The sequence below is a fragment of the Coregonus clupeaformis genome, chromosome 7 (genome assembly GCF_020615455.1).
Source record: "Coregonus clupeaformis isolate EN_2021a chromosome 7, ASM2061545v1, whole genome shotgun sequence".
Classification (NCBI taxonomy): Eukaryota; Metazoa; Chordata; class Actinopteri; order Salmoniformes; family Salmonidae; genus Coregonus; species Coregonus clupeaformis.
The window spans coordinates 7,138,157-7,151,748 of record NC_059198.1 but is presented as its reverse complement, the minus strand read 5'-3'; the positions used below and the strand labels follow the sequence as shown (position 1 = coordinate 7,151,748).

Here is a 13,592-nt window from a genome sequence, read left to right as displayed (position 1 = left end):
TTCAAATATTTTAGAATATTTTTTTACCATCGGTTAACTGTTTTGTAAACTATTATACAGTGTACTATAAAATGGTTTAATTCACCTTTACATTTGTGGGTAACATTTTTCCTAAAACCTGCAGGTACTATGCTTTATAACTTGTTATAATGTTTATAATGTCTTACAATGAGGTTTATAATATTTTCATTTTCAACTGACACAAAATAGTTGTTATTTAGTCCGCATCATTATGAATGGTTTAACCTTTAATCGTTTTTATGTAGTCAGCATCATTATGAATGGTTTTACCTTTAATAGTTGTTATTTAGTCCGCATCATTATGAATGGTTTAACCTTTAATAGTTTTTATGTAGTCAGCATCATTATGAATGGTTTTACCTTTAAAAAACACTAGATTCAATTGAAGCACTGGTGTGTCAATCTAAGTTACATAACAAAGAAATCCCCATCAAAATCTGTCAGTTTGCATTGGATGCATCTCAATCCACACACATCCACCCATGTCTCACTTTGAAAGGTGGCAGAACTAGAGCGGTGTTTGTCAGACCATGAGACATCCCGACAGTCTGTCTTTTCACAAAAACGTCTCTAGTGTCTGAATGGTTAAATATACAGTGTGTTCGGAAACTATTCAGACCCCTACACCTTTTCCACATTTTGTTACATTACATCCTTAATCTAAAATATATATATTTTTAAATATCTTCAATCTACACACAAAACCCCATAATGACAAACCAAAAACCAGTTTGTAAAAATGTTTGCAAATGTATAAAAAAATATTAACGGAAATATCACATTTACATAAGTATTCAAACCCTTTACTCAGTACTTTGTTGAAGCACCTTTGGCAGTGATTACAGCCTCAAGTCTTCTTGGGTATGACGCTACAAGCTTGGCACACCTGTATTTGGGGAGTTTCTCCCATTCTTCTCTGCAGATCCTCTCAAGCTCTGTCAGGTTGGATGGGGAGTGTCGCTGCACAGCTATTTTCAGGTCTCCCCAGAGATGTTCGATCAGGTTCAAATCCAGGCTCTGGCTGGGCCACTCAAGGACATTCAGAGACTTGTCCCGAAGCCACTCCTGCGTTGTCTTGGCTGTGTGCTTAGGGTCGTTGTCCTGTTGGAAGGTGAACCTTCACCCCAGTCTGAGGTCCTGAGCTCTTGTTGGTTCCAAACTTCTTCCATTTCAGAATGATGGATGCCACTGTGTTCTTGGGGACCTTCAATGCTGCAGAAATGTTTTCGTACCCTTCACCAGATCTGTGCCTCGACACAATCCTGTCTCGAAGCTCTACGGACAATTCCTTCGACCTCATGGCTTGGTTTTTGCACTGACATTCACTGTCAACTGTGGGACCTTATATAGACAGGTGTTTATACTGTCCAATTAATGTCCAATCAATTGAATCGTCCACAGGTGGATTCCAATCAAGTTGTAGAAACATCTCAAGGATGATCAATGGAAACAGGATGGACCTGAGCTCAATTTTGAGTGTCATAGCAAAGGGTCTGACTACTTATGTAAATAAGGTATTTCTGTTTCTTATTTTTATTTTTACCTTTGCAAAGAATTTGAAAACCTGTTTTCACTGTCATTATGGGGTATTGTGTGTAGATTGATGAGGATTTTTTATTTATTTAATCAATTTAAGAAAAGGGCTGTAACTTAACAAAATTGGGAAAATTCAAGGGGTCTGAATACTTTCCGAAGGCACTGTATGTAGTGGTGTAATAATGTTATATGTACTGTTTTATCTTTTGTTTTATGTGTAATGTAAGTGCCTTAATGTGTTTGGACACCAGGAAGAGTAGCTGCTGCCTTGGCAGGAACTAATGGGGATCCTTAATAAATACAAATACAAATACTCAGACATTCTTCAGTCACCATGATGTACTGTATAGTGCTTTACTTACAGTGTATGGCCATCACCATGAGAACTAAACTCCAGACAGTCATCAGTTCCATTAATCAGTGATAGTTAGTGGAGAATGTGTTGTAATTTCAGTCCAAGCTTCCTATAATGAGAAGGCCAGAGCTGAGTGTCTGATTATAATGGGATGAAGGGAGGGAGACTTTGCATAGACTGCCCCCTAGAGGTTTAAATATAGACTGAGCGGGAGAAACGTTCTTCAAGGGTTGATATTGGCAGCATTGTTTCTCAGAAAAGCACAGGATGACAGAATCTATTCGGATTAATATAATACACTTGTTCCATCTATACATGTTCCAACTATGGTTGTTCCATTACTCTTTAACATTAATGACCGTAATGGTTCCACATTTAATATTATAAAATGGGTGGTTCGAGCACTGAATGCTGATTGGCTGAAAGCCATGGTATTTCACGGGTATGACAAAACTTATTTTTTTACTGCTCTAATAATATTGGTAACCAGTTTATAATAGCAATAAGGTACCTCGGGTGTTTGTGGCATATTGGCAATATACCACAGGTAAAGGCTGTATCCAGGCCATATACCACTCCCCCTTGGGCCTTATTGCTTAATTATACTCCAACCAGCTAAGCCACAGACTGTTTTCTCTGCTTCCGCACAGCAGGTGTTACCGGTGCATCAAGTCTGACACCAACAGGCTTGAACAGCTTCTATCCCCAAGCAATAAGACTGCAAAATAGCTAACAGAATACATTTACCAGACGCTCTTATCCAGAACGACTTACATTATTATAATTTTTTGCATACCCCCTGTGGGAATCGAACCCACAACCCTGGCGTTGCAAACACCATGCTCTATCAACTGAGCTACAACCAGGATCTCTAGAATAGCTACATGGACTACCTCAGTTGACCCTTGTATTACTTATTTTTTTTGCACTGTGTCTATGCACACTCATAGGACTCAACACACTCACGCACACTGACACTCCAACACACACATAACATGCACACACATTTATACTGAATCTATACACATGCACACACACTCAGATAAAATCATCACTTACGCTGCTGCTACTCTGTTTATCATATATCATGATGCCTAGTTCCCTTCGCCTATACATACAGTGCCTTGCAAAAGTATTCATCCCCCTTGGCATTTTTCCTATTTTGTTGCATTACAACCTGTAATTTAAATGGATTTTTATTTGTATTTCATGTAATGGACATACACAAAATAGTCCAAATTGGTGAAGTGAAATGAAAAAAAGTACTAGTTTCAAAAAATTCAAAATAATAAATAACGGAAAAGTGGTTTGCTATGAAGCCCTTAAATAAGATCTGGTGCAACCAATTACCTTCAGAAGTCACATAGTTAGTTAAATAAAGTCCACCTGTGTGCAATCTAAGTGTCACAGGATCTGTCACATGATCTCAGTATATATCCACCTGTTCAGAAAGGCCCCAGAGTCTGCAATACCACTAAGCAAGGGCCACCACCAAGCAAGCGGCAAGGAGCTCACCAAACAGGTCGGGACAAAGTTGTGGAGAAGTACAGATCAGGGTTGGGTTATAAAAAAATATCTGAAACTTTGAACATCCCAAGGAGCACCATTAAATCCACTATAAAAAAATTGAAAGAATATGGCACCACAACAAACCTGCCAAGAGAGGGCCGCCAACCAAAACACACGGACCAGGCAAGGAGGGCATTAATCAGAGGCAACAAAGAGACCAAAGATAACCCTGAAGGAGCTGCAAAGCTCCACAGCGGAGATTGGAGTATCTGTCCATAGGAACACTTTAAGCCGTACACTCCACAGAGCTGGGCTTTATGGTAGAGTGGCCAGAAAAAAGCCATTGCTTAAAGAAAAAAATAAGTAAATAGGTTTGGTGTTCGCCAAAAGGCATGTGGGAGACTACCCAAACATATGGAAGAAGGTAGTATGGTCAGATGAGACTAAAATTGGCCATCAAGGAAAACACTATGTCTGGCGCAAACCCAACACCTCTCATCACCCCGAGAACACCATCCCCACAGTGAAGCATGGTAATAATAATAATAATATGCCATTTAGCAGACGCTTTTATCCAAAGCGACTTACAGTCATGCGTGCATACATTTTTGTGTATGGGTGGTCCCGGGGATCGAACCCACTACCTTGGCATTACAAGCGCCGTGCTCTACCAGCTGAGCTACAGAGGACCACCCTGGTGGCAGCATCATGCTGTGGGGATGTTTCTCATGAATGATGGATGGCGCTAAATACAGGGAAATTCTTGAGGGAAACCTGTTTCAGTCTTCCAGATATTTGAGACTGGGACAGAGGTTTACCTTCCAGCAGGACAATGACCCTAAGCATACTGCTAAAGCAACACTCGAGTGGTTTAAGGAGAAACATTTAAATGTCTTGGAATGGCCTAGTCAAAGCCCAGACCTCAATCCAATTGAGAATCTGTGATATGACTTAAAGATCTCTGTACACCAGCGGAACCCATCCAACTTGAAGGAGCTGGAGCAGTTTTGCCTTGAAGAATGGGCAAAAATCCCATTGGCTAGATGTGCAAGCTTATAGAGACATACCCCAAGAGACTTGCAGCTGTAATTGCTGCAAAAGGTGGCTCTACAAAGTATTGACTTTGGGGGATTGAATAGTTATGCACCCTCAAGTTTTCTGTTTTTTTTGTGTCTTATTTCTTGTTTGTTTCACACAAAAAAATGTTTTGCATCTTCAAAGTGGTAGGCATGTTGTGTAAATGAAATGATACAACCCCCCCCAAAATCCATTTTAATTCCAGGTTGTAAGGCAACAAAATAGGAAAAATGCCAAGGGTGGTAAATACTTTAACAAGCCACTGTATCTACCTCTATCACTCAAGTATCCCTGAACATTGTAAATGATATTGGAAGTTACGCTGTATATAGCTTCTTACTTTCTTATTTTTTATTTCTTAGGTGTTTTTGTTCTACCTTATGTTATTTTTTGTATTACATTGATATTGATTACTGCATTGTTGGGTTTGGAGCTTGCAAGAAATACATTTCACTGTACTAGTGCATGTGACATTAAAACTTAAAACTTAATTCTGTTTGCTGAAATTTGACATTTAGTTTCATGCAAATAAGTTCCCCAAATTGAAAAATGTGACCCAAAAAATGGTTTTAGCTGCTAGATATTGATAATTAATTTGACTGAATGACTGCATAAATTATTGAAACTGTTTGGAGTTATTTACCATTGTCAACGAACTTTGAATGGCTATAAAGTTTTCAGTTAAAGTTTCATGAGGATATTCATACTGTTATGTTGACAGGTTGTCAGGTATATTTTATGGATTTGGATAATATAATAATAATTTGCCATTTAGCAGACGCTTTTATCCAAAGCGACTTACAGTCATGCGTGCATACATTTTTGTGTATGGATGGTCCCGGGGATCGAACCCACTACCTTGGCGTTACAAGCACCGTGCTCTACCAGTTGAGCTACAGAGGATGATAATATAGAATATGCTAGTGTCGGTGGGGCGATGGGAATGATGTTGACAGAAACTGGAGCTCAGAATTGTCTCACTGACTCTCACAGTAAAATAAGTGCTTGATCAGTTTTTGTACGGTGCTGCAGCCTCCTGTGTCACTGTGTCTCTGGCACAATAATAAACAGCAGAGTCTTCAGTCTTCAGGCTGTTCATCTGGAGATACACTTGCTGCTTGCTGTTGTCTCTGGAGATGGTGAACTGACCCTGAACTGACTGGGAGTAGTAGATGCTGCTACCACTTGGACCATAAATGTAAGCTATCCACTCCAATCCTTTCCCAGAAGCCTGTCTGATCCAGTTAAAGTCAGAGCTAGTTGAGATTCCAGAATATGTACAGGTCAGTTTGTGGGATTCTCCAGGCATTTTAGCCACTGGTTCAGACTCAGTCAGTGTTTGGCCATGAAAACCTGCGAAAATTCAAAATGACAAACAATTTTTAACAAACGATCAAATAAAAAAATTACTTTGAAGTTTGAACACATCCCATTTTATTAATCTGTAGGGCATAATTCTGTTGTTATTTAGTTATAACAGTCACAATGAAAACTATTTGAAAAAGCCTGTCTGAAAATGATTCTAGTGGACACAACAGACTCACACACGTACCTTGAATGAACACCACCATAAGTATTAAACTATAGAAAGTCCTCATTGTTCAGTATTAGTTAGTGCAGGGCTCAATGTAATGTCAGTCCAAGCTACCTATAATGAAAAGTCCAGATCTGAGTGTCTGATTATAAAGGGATGAATGGGAGGGAGACTTTGCATAGACCATCCTCTAGAGGTTTAAATACAGACTGAGAGGGAGAGATCTTCTGCTCTATTCCTTGGTACTGATTCTCTCCTCCCTGTCCTTCATTCTTGTCTCTGTTATTATCAGATGTTTCATATGGGATGTTCAGACTAGATATGTTTAATATTTTATACAATGTTGAACAGCACAGAAACAAGAATATGTCCCTATGTGAGACAATACAATTAGTATTGAATTGTACTTATTTATCTTTACTGCTTATCTCCTCTTGGGAATCTATTGTGGACTTCCCCAAGGATCTACAAATGGTATATTACCATATTTAGTTTGAGTGTATCCTCTATGTGTTTGCTGATAACATTAATATTGTTCTGTCTGAAATAGATGCTCAAAATGTAATAGTTAATATGAACTCTAAATTGCAAACAGTTGACTTTGGGTTCATGTAAATAATGTGCTTTTCACTGTTATAATGTGAGTGGATTTTTTTTATCAGGATAATATTGATATCAGTGTTTTTTCCACTACTGTTGAGTAGTTCTGCTTTCTCATAGAGTGTGTTTGTGTGTTTAAAGAATAGACACGCCTCTTTGCCTCGCACACTGAGATCAGTATTAATCAGTTTTTGTTCGGCGCTTCAGGCTTTTCACCTCGAAGCACAGCTGGTTTTTGGAGCTGTATTTGGTGATGGTGAACTGGCCCTGGAGAGACTGGAAAAATATAGCACCAGTGCTCGCATCAAATGGCCCATTCCACTCAAGTCCTTTCCATGGTTTCTGATGGATCCAGTGCATCCAGTAGCTACCCATGGAGATTCCAGACACAGTACAGGACAGTGTTACTGATTCTCCAGGTCTCTTCACCACTGGCTCAGAGGAGGTGAGTGACTGCTCCTGAACAGCTGAAAAACAGACAGAGTTTAGATGATTGCTACCTTCCAGCCAAGTAGCACAGCTCCTCTCCTGTCTCCTACACTGGACAGAAATAAATCCAGTTAACTCACCTGAGATGAGAGACAGGAGGAACACACATTCTAGAACTCTCATTGTGGGGAAGATCTACAATTCTAGAAGCAAAGGAGGAGACTGGAAGGGGTTGTCAGGACTGAGGGAGATGGTCTTGGGACATGGTCTAAATTTAAAGCTGAAATGTCATGAGTCAATAAGTATTCAATCCCTTTGTTATGGCAAGCCTAAATAAGTTCAGGAGTCAAAATGTGCTTAACAAATCCCATAATAAGTTGCACCGACTCATTCCGTGTTCAATAATAGTGGTTAACATGATTTATGAATAACTACCCCATCTCTGTACCCCACACATTCAATTATCTGTAAGGTCCCTCAATCGAGTAGTGAATTTCAAGCACAGATTCAAGCACAAAGACAAGGGAGGTTTTTCAATGCCTCGCAAAAAACGGCACCCATTGGTAAACGTGAAAAAAATAAAAAAATTAAAGCAGATGCTGAATATCCCTTTGAGCATGGTGAAGCTATTAATTAGGCTTTAGATGATGTATCAATACACCCAGTCACTACAAAGATACAGGCGTCCTTCCTAACTCAGTTGCCGGAGAGGGAGGAAACTGCTCAGGGTTTTCACCATGAGGCCAGTTACAGAGTTTAATGGTTGTGATAGAGTATGAGAAAACTGAGGATGGATCAGCAACATTGTAATTACTTCACAATATTAATCTAAATGACAGAGTAAAAAAAAGGAAGCCTGAACAGAAAAAAATTCAGTTCTTCGATTGATATTGTTATATTCTATTGAATCACTGAGGGCCATACAGTTCCTTCGGAAAGTATTCAGACCACTTTACTTTTTCCACATTTTGTTACTTTACAGCCTTATTCTAAAATGGATTTTTTTTTTTATCCCCCATCATCAATCTACACACAATACTCCATAATGACGAAGCAAAAACAGCTTTTAAGAATATTTTGCTAATTTATAAATAAAATAAAAACTGAAATATCACATTTACAAAACTATTCAGACCCTTTACTTAGTACTTTGCTGAAGCACCTTTGGCAGTGATTACAGCATCGAGTCTACTTGGGTATGACGCTACAAGCTTGGCACACCTGTATTTGGGGAGTTTCTCCCATTATTCTCTGCAGATAATCTCAAGCTCTGTCAGGTTGGATGGGGAGCATTGCTGCACAGCTATTTTCAGGTCTCTCCAGAGATGTTCGATCGGGTTCAAGTCCGGGCTCTGGCTGGGCCACTCAAGGACATTCAGAGACTTGTCCCGAAGCCACTCCTGCGTTGTCTTGGCTGTGTGCATAGGGTGGTTGTCCTGTTGGAAGGTGAACTTTAGCCCCAGTCTGAGGTCCTGAGCGCTCTGGAGAGGTTTTCATCAAGGCTCTCTCCGTACTTTGCTCTGTTCATCTTTGCCTCAATCCTGACTAGTCTCCCAGTCCCTGCCGCTGAAAAACATCCCCACAGCATAATGCTGCCACCACCATGCTTCACCGTAGGGATGGTGCCAGGTTTCCTCCAGCCGTGACGCTTGGCATTCAGGCCAAAGAGTTCAATCTTGGTTTCATCAGACCAGAGAATCTTGTTTATCATGGTCTGAGAGTCTTTAGGTGTCTTTTGTTAAACTCCAAGCTGGCTGTCATGTGCCTTTTACTGAGGAGTGGATTCTGTCAGGCCACTCTAACATAAAGGCTGGTTTGGTTTTTGTTCTGACAAGCAATGCCAACTAAGGCTAGGCCTTGTCAAAGAGGTGGGTCTTTATGAGGGACTGAAAGATGGTGATGGAGGAAGGGAGTTCCAGAGCCTACGACCAACCCTGTTTAAGGCCCTGCCACTGAAAGTATGGCGCTTGGACCTGGGGATGACAAGGTGGCCAGCTGTGGTGGAAAAGAGTAACTCAGCATTAGTAATTAGCTGGGCATTTGAAATAATAATACTTTATTTATTTGTGTATTTTTATCCCCCCAAATGGAGAGAGAATCACAGGATGCAGCTGTCGGCAGCAGCAGCAGAGATGCAGGGAACATGGTTTATGTTTGTATTTGGATTTATTATGGATCTATGGATCTCCCTTGGCGACTGCCAAGGCAGAAGCTACTCTTCCTGGGGTCCAGACACATTAAGGCACTACTTAACAAACACAATGATCAAACCAAAAAATAAAATAAAGCAGTACATCAGATAACATCAGTACACCACTACATATCTACAACACAACATGTATTATACCACCATACAACAATATTACAATATACATGTGTAGAGTGTGTGTGCTAGCGTGTGTGTGAGTATTTGTGTGTGTTTGCATGTGTGTGAGTGTCTCTTCACAGTTTACGTTGTTCCATAAAGTGTAGTTTTATCTGTTTTTTTTTAATCTGATTTTAATGCTTGCATGAGATACTTGATGTGGGATAGAGTTCCATGTAGTCCTGGCTCTATGTAGTACTGTATATTTCCAGGAGTCTGATCTGGACTTGGGGACTATGAAGAGACCTCTGGTGGCATGTCTTGCAACAGACAGCGCATCTCAGTATCAGAAGTAAAAATAAATCCAGACTGGCCTGCTAGTGTGCCTTTATAGACCTTATGAACTGTCTAGAGTAATAATATAATAATAATAATAATAATAATAATATGCCATTTAGCAGACGCTTTTATCCAAAGCGACTTACAGTCATGCGTGCATACATTTTTGTGTATGGGTGGTCCCGGGGATCGAACCCACTACCTTGGCGTTACAAGCGCCGTGCTCTACCAGCTGAGCTACAGAGAACCACAACTGATCCAAATGGAATGTGTCACGGTTTCGGCCGAGGCTGCTCCTCCTCCTTGTTCGGGCAGGCTTCGGCGGTCGTCGTCTCCGGAGTACTAGCTGCCACCGTTCTATGTTTCGATGTTTGTTTGGTTTGGTCTGTTTTGTACACCTGTTCATTGTTAGTGTTAATTATGTGTCCTATAAGTTCTCTTGGGTTTTGTCATGTGTTGTGCGTAATTGTTCCTATTTTCAGCAAGGGCTACTAGTACTTCTCCCTCTCGTGATTTGTTTGGAGAGAGTGTTCGCACAGTGTGCGCATTTTGTTTTGTATTTTGAACTGTACTCAGTGTGCGTAAAGTTTGCTTGCCTTCCGGCTTGGATTTAGCCGTGTGTCTTGTTTTTTCGTGACTTCACTAAAGACTGTTGAACGAAGCCTCTGTTGTCCTGCGCTTGATTCCACACCACATCCACGCTCGAACCTGACAGAATTACACACCACGTTCCATGGAATCAGCAGGAGCAGCCTCGCCCGCCGAGGTAATCGAGGAGCGCCTTCGTGGACAGGAGGCCCGAATCAACCGGATCGGGAACGCTCTCGATGAAGTGATGAATACCCTCCGTGGATGGGAGACCAGAGGGGTACCCACGCCTCCACCTACCACACCACCACTGGTCAGTCCACCTGTCCACTCTCCGGAACCCAGTGGGATTCGGCTCTCGCTCCCGAGGGCGTATGATGGCACTGCTGCCGGGTGTCAGGGTTTCCTTTTACAAGTCGAACTCTACCTAGCCACCGTACACCCGGTGCCCTCGGGACACGAGAGTATTTCCGCCCTCATCTCCTGTCTCACCGGCAAGGCGTTGGAGTGGGCCAACGCCGAATGGAGGAGGATAGACGCCGCAACGATCACATATGCGGAGTTCTCCCGCCACTTCTGGGCTGTGTTCGACCATCCACCTGAGGGGAAAGCGGCGGGGGAGCGTCTATTCTACCTCCGGCAGGGGATGAGGAGCGCCCAAGAGTTTGCACTGGAGTTCCGGACTCTAGCCGCAGATGCAGGGTGGAATGAGCGGGCCCTCATAGACCACTTCCGCTGCAGCCTCCGGGAGGACGTCCGTAGAGAGTTGGCTTGCAGGGACACCACTCTCACGTTTGACCAATTGGTTGACATGGCCATTCGTCTAGACACCCTGCTGGCTATCCGCGGACGTCCCGGGTGGGGGTCGCCCATTCCACCCTCCAGCACCTCCGAGCCGAGTCCTATGGAGCTCGGGGGTGCTGGCGCTAGAGAACGGAGGAGAAGGAGTCCGAGGGGGGCCGTCCCCTGCACCAACTGTGGCCGTGGAGGACACACTGCGGCTAGGTGCTGGGGAGGGTCTCCAGGGGGACGAGACGGCAGGCCACGCACTGGGGAGTCCTTCCAGGTGAGTAGGCGCCCCACTTACCCAGAGCTCTCTGTCGTGCACCTAACCATACCTGTTTGTTTTTCACAGGTTGCACCTCGTTCCCAGGATAAGGCGCTAGTAGATTCAGGCACAGCTGGGAATTTTGTAGATCGTAAATTTTGTATAGAGTTAGGGATTCCTCTCCTTCCTGTTAAAAATCCCTTCCCTGTACATGCCCTAGATAGCCATCCGTTGGGATCGGGGTTGATTAGGGAGGTCACAGCGCCACTTAGGATGGAGACGCAGGGGGGTCATGAGGAGACGATTCAGCTATATCTGATCGACTCTCCTGCGTATCCGGTGGTGCTGGGGCTTCCCTGGTTGATTACTCATGATCCCACTATTTCGTGGCGAGAGAGGGCTCTTAAGGAGTGGTCTGCCCGGTGTGTGGGGCGATGTCTGGGTGTTTCTGTGGGGGCGACCTCGGTGGAGAGTCCAAACCAAGTGCCCGCACTGCACGTTCCCCCCGAGTATGAGGATTTAGCACTCGTGTTTAGCAAGGCGAGGGCGGCGCGATTGCCACCTCATAGACAGGGGGATTGTGCGATAGACCTCCAAGCAGGAGCTGCGCTCCCGCGGAGCCATGTGTATCCTTTGTCTCAAGAGGAGAGAGGGGCGATGGAGACATACATAGCCGAGTCTCTGAGACAGGGATACATACGGCCCTCCACTTCCCCTGCGTCCTCAAGCTTCTTTTTTGTGAAGAAAAAAGATGGAGGGTTGCGCCCGTGTATTGATTACCGCGGTCTCAATCAGATTACTGTGAAATACAGTTATCCACTCCCTCTGATTGCGACTATGACGGAGTCATTACACGGGGCACGGTTCTTCACAAAATTGGACCTCAGGAGCGCCTACAACTTGGTGCGCATTCGGGAGGGCGATGAATGGAAGACAGCATTTAGTACCACCTCGGGTCATTACGAGTATCTCGTCATGCCATACGGGTTAATGAATGCTCCATCAGTCTTCCAATCCTTTGTGGATGAGATTTTCCGGGACATGCAAGGGCAAGGAGTGGTGGTGTACATAGACGATATTCTGGTGTACACTTCTACCCGCGCCGAGCATGTAGCCCTGGTGCGCCGAATGTTGAGGAGGCTGTTGGAGCACAACCTGTATGTCAAGGCAGAGAAATGTCTGTTCTTCCAGGAGTCTGTCTCCTTTTTGGGTTATCAGTTGTCCGCGTCAGGGGTGAAGATGGAGGTTGACCGTGTGTCAGCCGTGCGTAATTGGCAAACCCCAACCACGGTTAAAGAGGTGCAGCAGTTCTTGGGCTTTGCGAATTACTACCGGAGGTTTATCCGGGGTTTTGGACAGGTGGCGGCTCCCATAACGTCCCTTCTCAAGGGGGGTCCGGTGCGCTTGCGGTGGTCAGCTGAGGCGGACAGGGCTTTTGGGAAACTGAAGGACCAGTTTACTTCGGCTCCGGTGCTGGTGCATCCGGATCCCGCGTTACCATTCCAGGTGGAGGTGGACGCGTCAGAAGCCGGTATAGGTGCCGTTCTCTCGCAACGGTCCGGCACGCCACCTAAACTCCGCCCCTGTGCTTTTTACTCTAAGAAGCTCAGTCCGGCGGAGCGAAATTATGATGTAGGGGACAGGGAGCTGTTAGCCGTGGTACAGGCCCTAAAGGTGTGGAGGCATTGGCTTGAGGGGGCTCAACACCCTTTCCTCATTTTGACTGACCACCGTAACCTGGAATACATTCGGGCAGCTAGGAGACTGAATCCTCGCCAGGCTCGGTGGACCATGTTTCTAGCCCGGTTCGTCTTTAAGATCACGTACATCCCTGGGTCCCAGAACGGAAAGGCAGACGCCCTGTCTCGGCGGTATGACACAGAGGAGAGGTCCGTTGAGCCCACTCCCATACTACCAAAGTCTTGTCTGGTGGCACCGGTGGTGTGGGAGGTCGATACTGAAATCGAGCGGGCGTTACGTACCGATCCTAGCCCTCCACAGTGTCATGTGGGTCGGACGTACGTTCCGCTCGAGGTTCGGGAACGACTCATTTATTGGGCTCACACGTCACCCTCCTCTGGACATCCAGGTATTGGCCGGACAGTGCACTGCCTTAGCACAAAGTACTGGTGGCCAACGTTAGCCAGGGATGTGAGGGTTTATGTCTCCTCCTGCTCGGTGTGTGCCCAGTGTAAGGCGCCCAGACACTTGCCCAGGGGTAAGTTACAACCCCTGCCCGTTCCACAATGAC

At 44.2% G+C, this 13,592-nt stretch overlaps 1 protein-coding gene and 1 gene segment (V, D, J or C); both read right to left on the bottom strand.

Moving 5' to 3' along the window:
• The window catches only part of LOC123491188, a 52,835-nt gene extending 45,591 nt beyond the window's left edge, over positions 1-7,244 (bottom strand). The window contains 3 exon segments of the C gene segment in view: positions 5,544-5,733; positions 6,955-7,099; positions 7,202-7,244. Of these exon segments, the coding sequence occupies positions 5,544-5,733; positions 6,955-7,099; positions 7,202-7,244 (378 nt within the window).
• LOC121570745 overlaps positions 1-13,592 on the bottom strand; it is a 257,249-nt gene that overhangs the window by 56,235 nt on the left and 187,422 nt on the right.